The sequence below is a fragment of the Homalodisca vitripennis genome, chromosome 4 (assembly GCF_021130785.1).
Source record: "Homalodisca vitripennis isolate AUS2020 chromosome 4, UT_GWSS_2.1, whole genome shotgun sequence".
Classification (NCBI taxonomy): Eukaryota; Metazoa; Arthropoda; class Insecta; order Hemiptera; family Cicadellidae; genus Homalodisca; species Homalodisca vitripennis.
The window spans coordinates 168,361,442-168,378,828 of NC_060210.1; the positions used below are offsets into that span (position 1 = coordinate 168,361,442).

Here is a 17,387-nt window from a genome sequence, read left to right on the forward strand (position 1 = left end):
TAAAGATTTTAATTTCATATCATATACTTTCTTTCTCTCAGCTGTTTCCTTCTTGTCATTTTCCAATCCTGTGCACAATTCCCTTTCAAGTGCTTTGATGTAATTTTGTCTTAGATGTTCTGTTTCTTGGTCCCATAGAAAATGGTTCTGTTTTCTTTTAGCTCTTTTAAGCACAAGAGGACAGGCGGAATTTAAATTTGTTTGCGTAATTTCATTGAAAGTGTTGTAAGCCTCATTAGTATTTTGCATTCTTAGGACTGTACTCCAATTCTGCTGTTTCAAGAGTGATTTTAAGTTTCCAATGTTGCGGTTACTAAAGATTCGGGTTTTTTATTTTGGAGTTTTAATAGAGGGTCTAATATATGGCCAATATATCTTTGACATGATTCTAATTGCAAAAAATAATCAAATAAGTAATGAATTAAATCTTGAATCTCATCCATACAACACCAGAAATAAAAAATACATTGTAACAACTCATCACAATTTAAAGTATTATGAGAAAAAATCATCATACATGGGGCTGAAATTTTTTAAACATTACCCACTAGTATAAAAAATTTAACTAATCTGAGAATATTCAAAAACACAGTTAAATGTTTTTTGATAAACAAGGCATTGTATTCTTTGGAGGAGTACTTTTCCACCTCCTCATAGATTTAGATGTACTTGTATTAGTAGTTTTAAGATGTACAGACTGCGTGTCTTTGGACACTATTCAATTGTATACTTAGTGTATATATCTGATGAATAAAGATTTTTTTGATTTGATTTGATTATGTTATATTACAACCCTCATTCTTAGGCCATGCCTTTTTACAGAGCTATATCGATTTTACAAGCCAACTACTGAAAAAACGTATGGATGGTCATACCTCAAAAATGTACAGGCCGATTTGGATAAGACTTTCAATCCACATTCAATACATAGTCTACCGTATTATATTACAGCCTGCATTCTTAGACCGTGCCAATTTTTGGAGCAATATCGATTTTACAGGCCAAGTACTGAAAAAAACCTATGGGTGGTTGTACCTCAAAAACATGAGTATGAGTCTAGTTTGATAATATTTTCCATACATATTCAATAAATACAGTACAGTACTATATTGTATTACAACCCTCATTCATAGGCCACGCCTATTTTTAGAACCACATGCAAAGTTTTATCAAAATCGGCTTGTACATTACGGGGCCATCTGTAGAGTTTATTAGAACTTTTCTTGTAAAATCAGTGTAGTCTCGAAAATAGCCTCTACGAATGGCAATTATTATAATAAAAGTAGACTTTGTTCATTTAAAGCGTGTATTTGTAGTACTTATCAACACAAATTATTAAATTGATTTGGTTTTTGTGAGGGTTAAGTTCAGGAACTTGGTTAGGATTCAGTTGGCAACTAGGTCCGGGTACTTGTTCTTTCTATGGATGGAACCTATGGCCAGTTGCACGTTGGTAATTAAATATACATTAATAGGATAGTTTTTTTACTCAACAGAGGAACAGATGTCAGTCGCTCCACACAAGATCAGGACTGTAGGGTGGGTGGTCAAAAACTTCCCAGCCAACTGTCCAATAAATCATGGGTCTCACATGCAGTGTGCGGTCTTGCATTGTCATGGAGAAGGACAATTCAACTGTTTGGTTTCTTTGAGCTGAGATTTAAAATTTGGAAACAGCCAGAAGTCAATGGTGCCATAACAATACTTTATGAAAGATGTAATACTTTGCTGGTGTAGTTCTGGCAAAAGCTGTTGAATCATGTGGAATGAATGAGCTAGTAAAATATTGTAGTGAAGCATCCAGTCTTCACTGGCCCTCAGTTCACAATGTTTTCGCTGCACTGCATTCCTGATACAGTATAGAAACTTTAAGGTAATAGTACAACCCTCTGGTGCACCTACGCCTTTGTAGTAAAAAAACACTGTCATCATGACTTTTATTTTGATCTAGCTAATATTTTTTCAGAAACTAGGTTCCAGGTTTGATCCATGCTGATGATTGGGCCTTTGTTTCAGGATCATAACTGTAAACCTATGTTTCATCATCTGTGATCCCTATTTTAAAATTCCGGGTCAGTAGATATGTCTTTGTGCGACTTCAAAACTTACTCGTTTTGATTTTTGGTGAGCAATTTTGGGACGTGTTTTATAACTACTTGTTTCATCCCAAGTCCTCGGACAGATTTTTGGCAAAAATAGTATTTATTATGTCCAAATTTTCCTTCAACCTGTGCACTGTTAAACAATTGTCCGCTTTAATTGTTAACATTTGATTTTTTCAAGGATTTGCTTTGAAAGAGACCAACCAGAATGTGAATCACTTTCAATGAATTGTGGTCATTTTTAAAACGGTTGAACCACATATTCACAGAGTCGAAAAATGTCTTTCCCCTCGTCTTCACATTTCATCATTTTTGAGGGAAAAAATCTGACAAAGCTTTGAGAAACACACACTGATGAACAACTGACTTATTCAAAATATGAATGAAAGCAATTGTAAGCAAAAAGGGTATAAAGATAGTATATGTCGAACCTGATAACAGTAGTTGATGTAGTTATACAATGTTTTGGCTGTATTGTCAAGGAATGTGTTAATGAATAATGACAATATATCCAAATATAAGAGGTTCCATAGTATAATATTCTAGTGAGAGCTTTTGTAAAAATCAGTAATAGAAATAATTTATTCTAGATTGGTTGCATACTACAACTCCGAACCCATAGTGACTCTAAAGTGGATAACCGACAACAACAAATAATGGCAAGAGGTTTGCCCAAGAAGAAACTTATCCCAGGTGTAAAACATATAGTGCTCGTTGCGTCTGGAAAAGGAGGAGTTGGAAAATCAACAACTGCTGGTGTGCATGCATCTTTCAATGTAATTACTTAACAACTAGACATATACTAGTTTAAGTTAATCTTACTTTAATAATATTTATTACAAGAATCAGTGTAATTAACTTGTTATTCTGTCTTTTACTTACATTTTTGAAAATGGAAAATTTGAAACTTTTTACTTATACCATATGGATTGGATTTTGAGATCAGCAATCTAATATCATCTTCCTCTGCTTAATAGTGTGTTAAGTTATCCTATTTTATTGCTAAAATTTCTATTTCACATTTTCTTTTTTATATAATAATAATAATCAAATATATAATACTAATATAAAGTATGTTAGTCTTAGTGTCATATTCAGCATTTTGCTTTAGGAGGGGGACTTTAGTATTTTTATGTATCAATCATCACTTCACGTTTCATTGTGAAGAGGGAATAATTTGTTATATTTTTTACTACGCATTAAAAATGGAGTTTTAACAGAGTGAACCAAAACTTTAAAGAATTGTTAAATAGATTAAACAAAAGTTTGTTTAACTTTATGTTATATTTTTCTCTTCGTTTAGTGTATGAGCATTCTTGACTATGCAGAAGTTGCCTAACCTGAAGAATAATAGTATTTATTATGCTTTTACAGATAATCTTTTATGAGTGGCAGTCCACTCCGAAAACTCTGCAAATCTTGTTATTGAAGATTTTATACAAATTCCTACAGTTAAAAAAATTGGGAGTACCTATATCCAAGCGATCTATAACCTTTTATACAGGTCCATAACCTTGTACTGTATCTACTCTCTCTCTCTCTCTTATTCTGTTTGATAAGATCTTCACACAAGCCAGTGGCCCTTGAGGACAGGCAAATTAAGGCTTAAAATGGGATAGGTTACAAAAAATAAAAAAAAAATGCAAATATGTAACCAAGCAAGCAGTTGATTATAGAATATAAAGTTAGGGATACGGTACGATAAGCGGACCCGGTTTTTTATATCGAAATTGGCAAACGATATTACTTAATCATAACCATCGATATTGATTAATTAAATAATCTATATCAATAGCTGTAAACACTTTCAAATAATACTCTTAATGTAATATTTCAATTTTATATAAGTAACATTTTATTATTCAAAATGACAGTCAATTTTAGAAAACTACACGACATTGCTATGGAAGATTATAAGATATGTTTTTTATGACTTCAACATGTTGGACTCGTGCGGAAAAACCCATTATGTGAAATTTGTGGGAAAGAAACAACTGTAACTGTGAGAGGAGCAAATATGGTCGTCTTCAGTTTTCCTAATTTTTGTTATAAAATTTGTTTGATCACTGTAAATATTAGATTCATATTTTAATTTAAAACATATGATTGTTATTGAGAACTATAGATACTTTATATCGTTTTATAATCTAGGATTTGAGATGCGAATATTAGGCATCGATGATTACATTCTTCGATATAAAAAACTGGGTCCGCTTATCATACCCTACCCTAAGTTAGAACTAATTTCTATTTGTAGAATTTATATTGTATCCCAGTTTACATATTTATGATAAATGATAAGAGTCTAGCTCCGTCCGTCGAGCTGATAACACACGCCTCGCCTTATCGCTCTTGTTTGGTAACGTTCAACACGCAAATTGGTGTCGTTCTATTAGTGTTTTATTTCACTGAAACTAGCCATTTATTTTCATTTTTATATTTATATGTGTTTAAATTATTAGTTAATATGTCATCTCTCTGTGGTGCTTGCAATCAATCCTATGGAATTGATGAAAGTGATGCGATAGTCAAGTGTTCTGGCGTGTGTGAGAAATATTTTCATACGCGATGCATTAAAGATGACATAGTTGGCAAGAAAACCCGTTCGTATCGTGAATGGAAGTGTATAGAGTGCCGAAATCCGTCATCTGTTCAGAGTAATGATAGTTCTACTACAGGCTTTAATTACAAAAGAGTTTATTGTGAGAGTCTTGGATGACTTCAAGAAGGAGGTGTTTGGGGAGATTAAGAACTTCAAACATGAGATGAGTGAGCTTTCTGTGTCAGTTTCAATTTATATCAAGTAAACTTGACGAATCAACACAGCTGATGAAAGAGGTTAAGTCGGACATTGCGTCCCGTGAAGCGGGAGTGTGAGGAGCTGCGAAGCAGGAATGCCAGTCTTACGTCGGAGGTCTGCTCTTTGAAGGACAGAATTAGATCACTAGAGCAATATACAAGAAAAAACAACGTTGAAATAAGTGGTCTTCCTGTTACTCAGGGTGAGGACGTCATCAGCCTCGTGAAGGATGTTGGATCGTCTCTGGGTTTTTGGAGATTACCAAGAATGACATCTCTGCTGCTCATAGAGTCCCGACCTTCCAAAAGAACCGTACGCCTTCATTGGTGGTCCAGTTCGTGAACAGATCGACTAAGGAGACCGTCATCAACAAGTTCAGGGAGAAAAGGGGTGGGATGACAGCACATAATGTAAACGCAGCCTTTCCACTGCACAAGTTGTATATCAACGAACACCTTTCACCGGAAAACAAGGTATTTCTAAATAAACTCAAATCTAAGACGAAGGAACTAGGTTACGCCTTCACCTGGTGCCGTGACGGAAAGTTTTTTTGTTAGAAGGTCACAAGGAGACAAATATATTAGGATTTGAATCTTACGATGCTATTGACAAACTTAGGTGAACATAGAAGCCAAAGATTTGTAGAGTAAATGTTTATTTGTAGAATGTTGTTAATATCAAAGTAAACTAGAATTAATGTTTTATTTTTGTATTGTTGATTTTTATCTGTGAAAATCAACATTTTAAATTTAGCAATTATCTTCTCTTGTAATCTTTATTTGGTATTAAAATAAAATTTTTCGTATGACCATTTTTTTGTGTAAATTTATAGTACAATATTTTAAATTTATTATTCCATTTTTTATTAAATGTATTAAAAGTAATATTCATTAAAATATCTTTATTTGTATAATGACAGATAATACTCAATCAGACATTAATACATTTTTCAACTTAGAGAGTAATCAAGGAGGTTTCAATATCATCTACACTAATATAAGAAGCATGAGAAAAAATTTTGACAGTTTTCATTATCAATATAAACAATAGTATTAATAGAATTAACATTATCATACTCAGTGAGATATGGATCGGTACTGACGAAGTAGAGTTATTTAATATTCCAGGCTATGTTCTGTTTGCTGAATGTAATGATGTGTATAGATCAGGTGGTGTTCTGTGTTATGTAGACAATAGTTTTTGATTGTAATCAATTGCAGTTAAAACATGAACAACAGCTGATGCCCTGCTTCTGAATGTCAGGTTTAATAGATCTTATTTCAAATTACTTTGCCTATACAGATTGCACAATTTTTCTGAAAACTTATTTTTAGACGAAATATCTAATGTTTTTAAGTAATATAAACAATAATGTAATTTTTTGTAGGTGACATTAACATTAACATAGCTGCTACTAGTGCAGTATCGAATAATTACAGCACTTTATTGTATAACAATGGATTTGTATCATTAATAAATGATCCTACTAGGATAACCAATATATCTAAAACATGTATAGATCATGTATTTGTGAGAAGCAGAAAACATAAGTAAATATAAAAGTGCTGTCTTTGATGAAGGTATAACAGACCATTGTATATTAGGAATTAGTTTTAGAAATAACGACAACATCAACTTAATTAATAATAAAATTTCACCTAACAAATCTATTATTGATTTTAACTTAGTTAAAAATAAATTACAAAGTACTAGTTGGGAAGAAGTTTATTCAGAAAGAGATGTAAATTTATGTTATCGTAAATTCCATGATTTGTTAATTAAAATTGTAGATAGCTGTAGTAAAACATTTAATAGTTTGTCACAAATTATTGAAGGCTAAGTCTTTGAGTCCATGGATTAATCAACAAATTTTGAATAAATTCAAAAAGAGAAAGAAACTATTTTCAAAATTTGTAAAAAGAAGACCTTATGACAACGTTTTTAAAAAATTACTTTAACAAATTTTGTTCAGACCTAAGCACTCAGGTTTCCTTCACAAAAAATAATTTTTATGCAAGAAAAATTGAAAGTTGCAGTGGAAATGTATCACAACAGTGGAAAGTAATTAATAGTCTGACAGGAGTGACCTCCAACAAAAATGTAGAGCGCATTGAATTGCCAGACGGAACATTCACGGCAGAACCAAGCGTCATCGCAGACGAGATAAACAAATACCTTATCTCTGTCCAGTCTGACCGACCTTGTACAGTTCCCACAGTTACTTTTCCACTTGTCCGTTCGTATCTGCAATCATTTTTTATAGAACCAACTGATCTAAATGAAATAATACATGCAGTGAAAAATTTAAAGAATAAAAAATCAACAGGTTTGATAAGATTAGTGTTGAGTGTTAAAATTCATTATAGATGAAAATCGCTCCAAATACTGGTTTATTTAATCAACATTAGTTTTAGCACGGGCATTTTCCCTGAAATGTTGAAGTTAAGTTCAGTTGTTCCAATTTTAAAGAAAAATAATTCTTTTCAATTGGACAATATAAGACCCATTAGTTTGCTTTCTGTTTTCTCTAAGCTCTTTGAAAAAATAAGGTCAAAAGACTGCTAAAATATTTAGAACAATTTGAATTTTTTTAGTAAACGACAATTTGGTTTCGTAAAAGGAAAATCTACAGAAGAACGCTTTAACTTACATAACAGAAAACATTTATAGCAGTTTGAATTCCAGATTAAAATGTACAGGACTTTTTATAGATTTCAAGAAAGCATTTGATTTGGTTGACCACGAAATTCTATTAAACAAGTTAGAATATGCAGGAATTAGAGGTATTGCTTGGAGTTGGTTTTAGGACTCTCATTACAAATAGAAAAAACAACAAGTAAAAGATTCAAAATACCTTCAGCTCAACTAGAACGGTTGAATCTGGGGTTCCGCAGGGATCGGTGATATCTGCTGTCTTATTTTTAATATTTATAAATGATTTTGTTAACATTGAATTTTAAACGGGAAAATTACAGCTTTTGCGGATGATATAGCCATTTTTTACTCACATGAGAATGAATTAACTATTAGCGAACAAATAAATAGTGACCTATTATTATTACGTAAATGGTGCCTCATAAACAAAATGCAAGTTAATGTAAACAAATCTAAATTTTTTTAAATTTCAGTTCTTTCAAAATTTTGAATTGCCAGTTCCTGTAAAATTCCATTCTGCATCTTGCAACATGATTCTTTGTAAATTGCCAACCATTAGAAAAAGTAAACACTTTCAAATATTTAGGAATTACATTGGATAAAAAATTTACTTTTGAAGAACATATTTCCATTCTACATAAGAAAATTACATCTACTATTAGAAAGTTTTATTTTTTAAGAAATTTTTGTAGCATTGAATTGTTAAGATCTCTTTATTTTGCACTAATTAATTCCAGATTACAGTATGGCATATTGTGTTGGGGTGGAACTTATAACTTTTTAATAAACAGATTAAGAACAACACAAAACTATTTCTTAAGGATAATTTTAAAGAAGGCAAAGAGAGAAAGCTCTTTCCTCTTTATAGCCAATTAAAGATTTTGCCTATTCAGCATCTATTCATTTTTAAAGTATTAAGATTGTTTTTTTTGTCAGAAGTGGTAACTTAGGTACCAATAATTTATATTACGCAACAAGATTCGCACATAACAGAAATTACAGACTACCAAAAGTGAACAAAATCATTTTTAAACATTCAATTACTTATTTAGGTCCGAAATATTTTAATTTTCTTCCACTTGATATAAAAAATGCAGCTAATTTAAAAACTTTTTGTAAAAAAAAATCAATTACTTGGCTTTCAATGCAACAAGACAATAGGTTATCTTAACGTTAATGTAATATAAAATAATTTTGCTGTTTTGTTTTTTCTTATTTGTTTTTTTTCTTTTTTGCTTCTCCTGTTTGTTTTATAATACACGTCTAAAAGGAATTATGTTTGTAAAGTTTAAGTTTATTTTGTATACTTCCATAAATTTTAATTTTAGATATGTAAACACTGCAGAGGTGGCGATTGTTTTTTTTTTTTTTTTTAAGTACATGCTAGACTCATTTTATTTTATATGTTTCTAAAATATTTTTCTTTCAAAACTGGTCACATAACTTGATACAGTGGCCAGTTAATTTTCCAAACAATGTATATGTATTTTTATATTTGTTGTTACTAATTGGAAATAAATTCATTTATTCATTTATTATTTAATTTGTCCAAATAATTAAATTTATAAGTCTAAAACATGAATACTAGTCTTAAAGTTGGCTGGAAGTGTAATTAATGCAGATCTACAACATCAGCATAATTGTTAGTTTTATTTGAAATAATTAATATTAAGGTTATTAGTTGAATTATACCCTTTTTCTGAGGATATTATTTTACTGTGATAGTTAGGAGAGGGGAGAGATGGGTGCTATATCCCTGGACACTTCATATGAATTCAAAATGTGTTGATGATTACTCTTACCCATTTACATATTATAGTTTGTGGTATTAATACACTGCCCAGGATAAATAATGCAGTGAAGTTTAAGATTACTGCAACATTGGGCATCATGTCCTAAGTTTTATTTGGATACAAAAAACCTCACAATATTGTACAAATTAACACATTTCTGAATGCTACTCTGAATAGTGAAGAGTGACTGCCACATCAAAAGTGCCAAATAACAAATACCTACTTTCAACTCAACTTAACAAAAGCAACAGGATTATTGATTATATTTGTTCAATGAACGTTTAAGTACATTTTTTTACATTTTTAAGTGAATGAAATTTTGTAATGTGTATTAAAAATGTATTGTATGTGTATTTGTATTGGCATTTAAAAATCATAAATATAAAATAACAAAGAAAGGAACCTAAATTCTTCAACAACAGTAATAATTGTAAGTTTATACAGATCCATGCAATGAATTTTTTGACACTTTTATGATGTTAACAGTAAATTTAGCAACAGCATTGGCTGAAACTAAACCTTCATTACAAGTTGGGTTGCTGGATGCTGATGTCTTTGGCCCATCTGTTCCGCTTATGATGAATTTAAGTGGAGAACCTCTACTTACATCAGGTTTGTTCATGTATTTTTTAGTAAAGTTAATTTACTTCAATAATCTGTAGTTAAGAAAATCTTGTTTATTGATAAATGAATATAATGCAACTTTTATATTTATGAACAAGTTGTAGATGTTTAAATAAATATTATTTTCACATATTTTTCATAAACATAAAATAAATATCGTTTAATATGGTACAGTGTAAGATCAGTACCTCGACTAATTTTTAAAAATAATAGAATATTTACAAGGCATTAAAATATATTACTCACGAGTAATGCCATTATAAGGTTATCTGATTGTATGTGGTATGAGGACTGCTATTTACGTTTCTGACCTAGTGATAAAAATACAAGAATTTAAGGGTAAATTCTTTTATTTTAGGACAAAAGGTTTTATTTATTTTTTAAAATATTCTCCATGAAGATTGATACACTTGTGCATGCATTGGAACGAATTTTCAAAGCACTTTTCCACTCAGATTATCCACTACACAGAGCGTTTCCTAACATACACCAACCGAGTCATTAGGTTAGGTGGACTACAGTCCACAATCATGTATTATAGTAAACTTTTTATTTAATTTTATATGAAAACCCAGACTTTTGTACTACTTTTCTACATAACTCCCATCAATATTATGGCATGTACCATATCTAAAAACAACCTTTATTATAATGTTGTTATAGAAGATTGCCATCTGATTTAACAGCGATTACAAAGCAGTCATTTTGATGCTTTTGTTGTCTTTGTCAACAAAATTACTGATTGAATTAAATTCATCACTCATAATATTCCGTCCATACACTTCACAATTAATTCTGACGATGAATTTCAACTGTTTCAAGCAATTAGCCCCAATACAATAAATAACAGCATGTAGTTCACCGTCTGTAGGATTCTCAAGTGACAGGGACATTTTAAATATGCATTGACAGATGTAAAAATTATTTATTTTCCTCGTAATTGCATCTGTGGCTTGCTAATAGACAGTGCACAAGTGTGGGAAACCGACTGTTGCGACAATAAAATTTCAAAACTGTACTTACTTAAAAATATGCCTCGTACTTTAAGCCAATACAATGACTATTCAATCTGTATTTTCTGTATGTATACAGTAATGAATAAAGATGTATGAATTTGAATTAGGCCTAATTACGTTCAGTATTTAAAATCTGTATCTTTATTTAAAATATCAATATTAATTACAGTTTTAACTGTTATAATAACACATTATAGTTGAACGCCATCAAGAAATTTCTGGACAGAGTTCAGTGCTTTTATTTGTGAGATACTGTTTAATAGCCATTTCAAAGTTGTTATCATCTTTATAACATACATATGCCCTGAGCCACTGTAGTGCCCTATGTTGGTGAAAGGGTGCTTTTCCGTATGTGATTTTATTTTAAATTTATAATTTGGTGCCATCCTTCATTTGTACTAGTTCTTGTAATCTGCAATTGAACAATTGATGTAACAGTTGTGACCAGTGACCATTGCGTCTAGCATAAATTCTTCAGTTGTGACAATTAATAAGTTTTAATTAGAGCTCTAATAGTTTATTGTTGCCTATAATATATTTTGATCAGTACAAATTCAAAATTAAGCAACAAGCACATTCATTATATCATAAACGCAAGTGACAACAATGCTTTTGTCTATAAACCTGGACACATATTTAAGACATTTATTGTTAGAAATCTTTTCATTTACAGAAAATTTGATGGTACCTCTCGTCAACTATGGCGTGAAAAGGTAAGAGATCTCATATGATTTATATTAAATCCAGGGTTATGACGATGTACATTGTACAAAAATCATGAGTATAGTTATGTGTTGATATACATTTATAATGTAGAAAGCATATTAGTACAAAAGGACTTTTAATTCTCTGAGAGTGGGCAAGTAAAATGTTCAGTGATGAGCAGTTTTGTTCACTTGTTTAAATTAAAAAAAAACTATTGTTTAAATTTATAAAAAACTATTGTTTGTTGAAAATGGGCATTTACATATTTAAATGAAGTGAAAATTTTTAAGAATAAAAAGGCAATAATGAAATGCATGGCAACATGTACCCCATCGGACATATTACACACTTTACAAAAGCCCGGTGTGTACCCGATCGGGTACACAACAGCAGTTGTAAAAGATCGCTTGTAACTGATGGGGTACACGTCGCGAATGTGTCAATACTCTGAAGTATATGCTTGAGCCAGCCTGACAGTGCTCAAGTATGACTAAAACTATTTGACCATCAGCTTATTAATTTTCTTGTGTACAGTCTGGTTCATAATGTGAAAGCTCTGTTGATTGGCTCCAAAAAAAAGGATTCCGCTGGGAAAGTGCCAACATCATGTTTTGGTATTATTTGTTATTGCTATTTGTTTGTAGTTCTTTGATTTTAAAAGATGTTTTGGTAAGTTAGGACATCATTATATCTAAGCTTTGATTTGACAGATAGGATTAACTTTGCCTTGCTCATAAAATGTTATATTGTTTGATTTTTCTCATTTTTGATATAATTTAGCTTTTTACAGACTAAACATACAGGGTTTAATAGAGCCAACACACGTACCTTTATTTGATGTGTATAATATTTATCAGTAATGATAAAATTTTTTTATAAGTAGGATTTTTTAACGAGGCTTACATTTTTTAGGGATTTTATTAGATGGTTTACAAGAAAAAGTGACATCTTATTTATTAAGTTCTTGTTTTAAACACTGGTGTTAAAACATTTTGTATTCAACCTTGTGCACCTTCTTTCATTTCTATTTCTACAGTCTTGGAATTTATTTATGAATTTGTTAATAATAAAAAGATGTGTGTATATATATGTATTATATAATTATATATACAATATATATTTTATAATTACATATATATATATAATATATATATATACTTTATAATTATATATATAATATATATATATATATATCTCAGGTTTGGGTAGTAAACTACCGGATAAGTATTACACCACAGAACAAAATAACAATTGCCATATATATATATATATATATATATATATATATATATATATATATATATATATATATATACATACAGGACAATATTATTATCAACTGTATCAATTATTATATTAAGGATGTTGATATACTATTATATATATTATTCTACTAATACCAGTAATATAAATATTGATTGCGTGACATTGGTAATGTTTTATTAGTACAAATTTGAGTTTGTAAACATGAGATCTTTTCAACTTCGTAGAGGAATATTAGTATTATGTAATAAGTTTGTGGTACTGTTGCAGTATGTCTATGGGATATTTAGTCTCCCAAGAGTCAGCTGTGATGTGGCGGGGTCTGATGGTAATGCAGGCCGTCAATAAGTTAATGTTTGAGGTGGACTGGGGCCCCACCGATGTGCTTGTGGTGGACACTCCTCCAGGAACTGGTGATACCCACCTCTCTCTTGTGCAGAACCTTGTTGTCTCAGGTTAGTAATCGAATTAGAGATTGGTCTTATAGTGCAAAACTATCATATTAATGGTTGGAAATAAGTGTGATGGTCTAAAAATCCTGCATATTGGTTTCTAATTGTTTTGCTTTCACAAGAAAGTTCTCATACCACAAGTTATTAATAGTTTATGAACAAAATTTGTCAGTCCGTATATAACACTGTATTATACCATTTTTATCAAGTTAGATTCAAAAATAAGAAATGTTTTTAGTTTTGAGCTAACCTCTTGGACCTTAGAGCTAGCTGGATTTGTCACAGTCAGAGGAATCATAACCTGCATAATTGCTCCTTTCTTGGGTTTGTTGCCTTCTTTAGGAGGTCATTAATAGCATGATGAAGGGTCAAAAGGACCATCATTGTCATAAGTCTCCAAAAGATTCACCTACAAATGTCAAATGTTTAGCTCCCTATCTGCTTGAGTGTAAATTTTCCTGACCAATCGTTGAACAATACACATTTACAAATCACAAGTAATGGCAATGACAGTGTGCAATAATAATTAACTACAACTGTCAGCAGCAGATTTTATTTTAATTTGGCACTTAATGATAATAATTACATTGTAATGTCTAGCAATTTATATTACAAGAATCTTTAAGTACTGTTTTATGCTTAAAGCCTTAATAACCCATTCAAGACATTGGACGGGCAGTTTCCGTCCTTCACTTCGCGCGGCCCAACGCCCCGTCCGCTAGACACGACATCGACGTAGTTGAATATATTGCCGATAGATCGCAGAGGCATTCACATTTGTTGCATATTTTGTTCTCAATATTGTAGTCTATGTTTTTCTTCTTCTTCGTTGATGAAAATCATCTGATATTGCCTCAAATCATCTTGGCAAAACAGCTTTCTTTCGTTTGTAAACAGTCAAGATGGCGTCTCGCGACCGGAATGATGTGTTCGTAAATTCGGATGATTTTGCGGCTTACGTTGTTAATGTTTTAGATGAAGTGGTGATGAGGAATGTGACAGTGAACAAGATGACATGATACATGAAAATAATTAAATGTCTGATGGTACAAACGTTGACAGCAGTGATAATGAAAGTGACGATAACCCACCGGCTAGCCCTTGTGATTTTGCGTGAAGTGTTGGACCAAATACTGTTAGTACAATGCGTTTTACCGGCAATGATGGAATAAATCCTATCATTTCGAGGTAGTTAAGAGAAAACTGCACTGAATCAGATGTGTTCAATCACTTCTGTGACGAAACCTGTTGGGCTCAGGTAACCCTTTGGTAGGCTTCCCGCTTGTGGAGAATCACCACTGCGCCTTCAAGGAAAGTTTTGGGGGCATTTTATTGAAAAAATACCTCCAACCACCAAAGCCAGGTCCTCAAGAAAATGTAAAGTTTGTGCCTCACAGGGGAAAAGAAGTGAAACAGTGTACCAATGTAAAATGTGTCATGTTCCACTTCATCTGGGAAAATTTTTTGAGGTGTTTCACACCCGAACCAACTTCTAAAGATGTATATTAAACATTTGTAGATGGTGTAAATATATTTATATAAAAAAAACTAACATTTTGTGTTCATAAAATAACAAGGAATAACTAGAGTAAATGTATAATATTCATAGCATGTTATACATTAAGTGTTATGCAATGTGCACCTGTTCTTACACGAAAGCATGGAAAATATCCAGTTCTGTAGTCCAAAAATTATAGTAATTTATTCAGTCACGAATGGGTTAAACAGATAAATTGAATAAATTCAAGATCCAAATATTACAGAAACAGGTTGATGAATCAACATGGCCTTTTCACATAAATAATCGAGGTTGGCCAGTCTAGAAGAGAAAAAAATTAAGACCAACAGATGAGTCCGTAGAACTTGAGAGGGTTAACAACATAAAATAAATTAAACATTCTAAATTGTAATATTACTGAATATTGTGCTGCAGGTGCTCTAGTGGTGACTACTCCACAACAGATGGCACTGCAGGTTACAAGGAGGGGTGTCACTATGTTCCGTAAGCTGGAAGTGCCTATTATTGGAGTTGTACAAAATATGGGGTCTGTCGTCTGCACAAACTGTAGTCATAAAAATGAATTGTTTGGGCCTGAAATAAAAAAATTTGCTCAAGATTTAGGTAAGAATATTTTATTAATTGTCATTATGGTGAACGTAACATGTCATTATACTTACATTATTGTTTTTGCTCCACTAAAGACGACTTTGTAATATATTATTCAAGTCGAATTTAGATGTTATATAACATATAGTATTGCCTCAGTCATATAACCTTTAAACAAAATATCTTAATATAAATCCAGTTTGGTTGTTTATACATTTGAAATTACTCATTTTTAACATGTCCATTTAGAAATGCAAATCCATACACATTTAGTTAAAAATATGAATATAAAAATCAGTATGAGTATGTATGTACAATCCTCTCCCCCACTACAGCTAGAAAACTCATACCTCTGAAAATCATTAACCCTTTCCCAACTAGTTGTTCATTATACCTCAATAAGAAATTTGTTAGATCGAAGTAAAATATATTTTCAATATGTTGGAGATACTTTTTTGATGCTTTTTTTAGTGTTGTTATGTAAAGTACACAGTTGTATCAAATATATCATAATATAAAAATAATACAGTACTTATATACATATTTGATATTTGTTATACTGCATTATTTTTAATTTTATATATATTATATATATATTTGTTTTATTGATTCTTGTTTACGTTTTGTATTAATTTATATTTAAAACTTCCTGAAGATGGGGGTATTAAATCCTCTGAAATATAGAAGTGAAAAATATACAGCCTATTAAATTAATTTAGACTAAATTCATATGCATAAGCTCCTTTCATATACATAACTTTTTTCCTGTTTTGTTTCAAAACTTAAAATATAGATTAATTCAAGAATGTAATAAAATTGTATAAGCAATATTTCGAGGCAGTGTGAACTGGAAAACTTAAGTGTTTTTCATGACACTGACTGGGTATGCCTATAAAAATAAAACCTTAAAGCCAATTACATTATTTGGCTTAAAACAAGCTTTAAAATGGTGTATCAATTGACCAACTTTTCGAGATATGAACTCTTATTCCTCTATACCAAGAACACCCTGTAAATTGAACCAGTTAAAACCAATTTTATCAGATAACCAATAGCTTATTTAGTTGGTTCGCAATTTATTTGTAGGTTCTAGTTCAAACAGTTCTCCTTATATAAAAAATGAACAGGTGAAACTGAATTATTGTCATTACTGGATATACAATTTAAAAGGTGGTAAGATGGATTCTAAGACCGCTTAGATCGATAAATCATAGACCGTTTTCAATGGAAAAAGATTAGTTAAAAATATACTTGTATACGTTATTATAAAAGTAGTTAACAAGAATGTGGAGTTAATTATAGCTAAATTTGCAGTCAAAGAAACCTAGTAGAAAAATACTATTTTTTACAATTTTTGAATTTGGCAAACATTATTAAACTATTTGTTTATAATTGTGTTTATATAATTTAGTTTAATAAACATAACCAGCATCAAGAGACATGGTTATTAGGAAGTAGCCCGTTGGTGTAAACAATCTGTATTTACAGATATTGAAGTTGTGCAAGATATTCCACTCCATCCAGACATCTCTCACTGTGGTGATGAAGGCAAGCCAGTTGTAGTCAGCCACCCTTCGAGCCCCATAGTAAGTCACAGCTCTTAACAATAATTTTTGTGATTTGTTACAATCTTTCAACCTGATTTTATCTATTGAATGAATTTTTTCAGGCATCCTCTTACAGAGACCTTGCTCATAGAGTGAGACATTTTTTAAAACTCGAAAGCAGTATGGAAGATAAAGTATAAATTGAATACATCTCTGATTACCGCAATAAAACATTGTAACTTAGCTTTGTTGAGTATAACAAATACATTTGATATTTTTAGAAATTGAGTCTTTTTATTTATTCCTAATTTCGTGGTAAATGC

At 31.1% G+C, this 17,387-nt stretch overlaps 1 protein-coding gene across 2 annotated transcripts in view; it reads left to right on the forward strand.

Moving 5' to 3' along the window:
• Positions 1-17,348, forward strand: part of LOC124360576 (iron-sulfur protein NUBPL) — a 59,180-nt gene extending 41,832 nt beyond the window's left edge. For both annotated transcript variants that reach the window (XM_046814303.1, XM_046814302.1), the window contains 7 exons: positions 2,693-2,858; positions 9,837-9,962; positions 11,664-11,703; positions 13,229-13,413; positions 15,344-15,532; positions 17,006-17,103; positions 17,187-17,348. In XM_046814303.1, the coding sequence (XP_046670259.1) occupies positions 2,759-2,858; positions 9,837-9,962; positions 11,664-11,703; positions 13,229-13,413; positions 15,344-15,532; positions 17,006-17,103; positions 17,187-17,264 (816 nt within the window). In that variant the 5' untranslated portion in view covers positions 2,693-2,758 and the 3' untranslated portion in view covers positions 17,265-17,348. The remainder of the gene's footprint in view (positions 1-2,692; positions 2,859-9,836; positions 9,963-11,663; positions 11,704-13,228; positions 13,414-15,343; positions 15,533-17,005; positions 17,104-17,186) is intronic.
• The last annotated feature ends 39 nt before the right edge of the window (positions 17,349-17,387 follow it).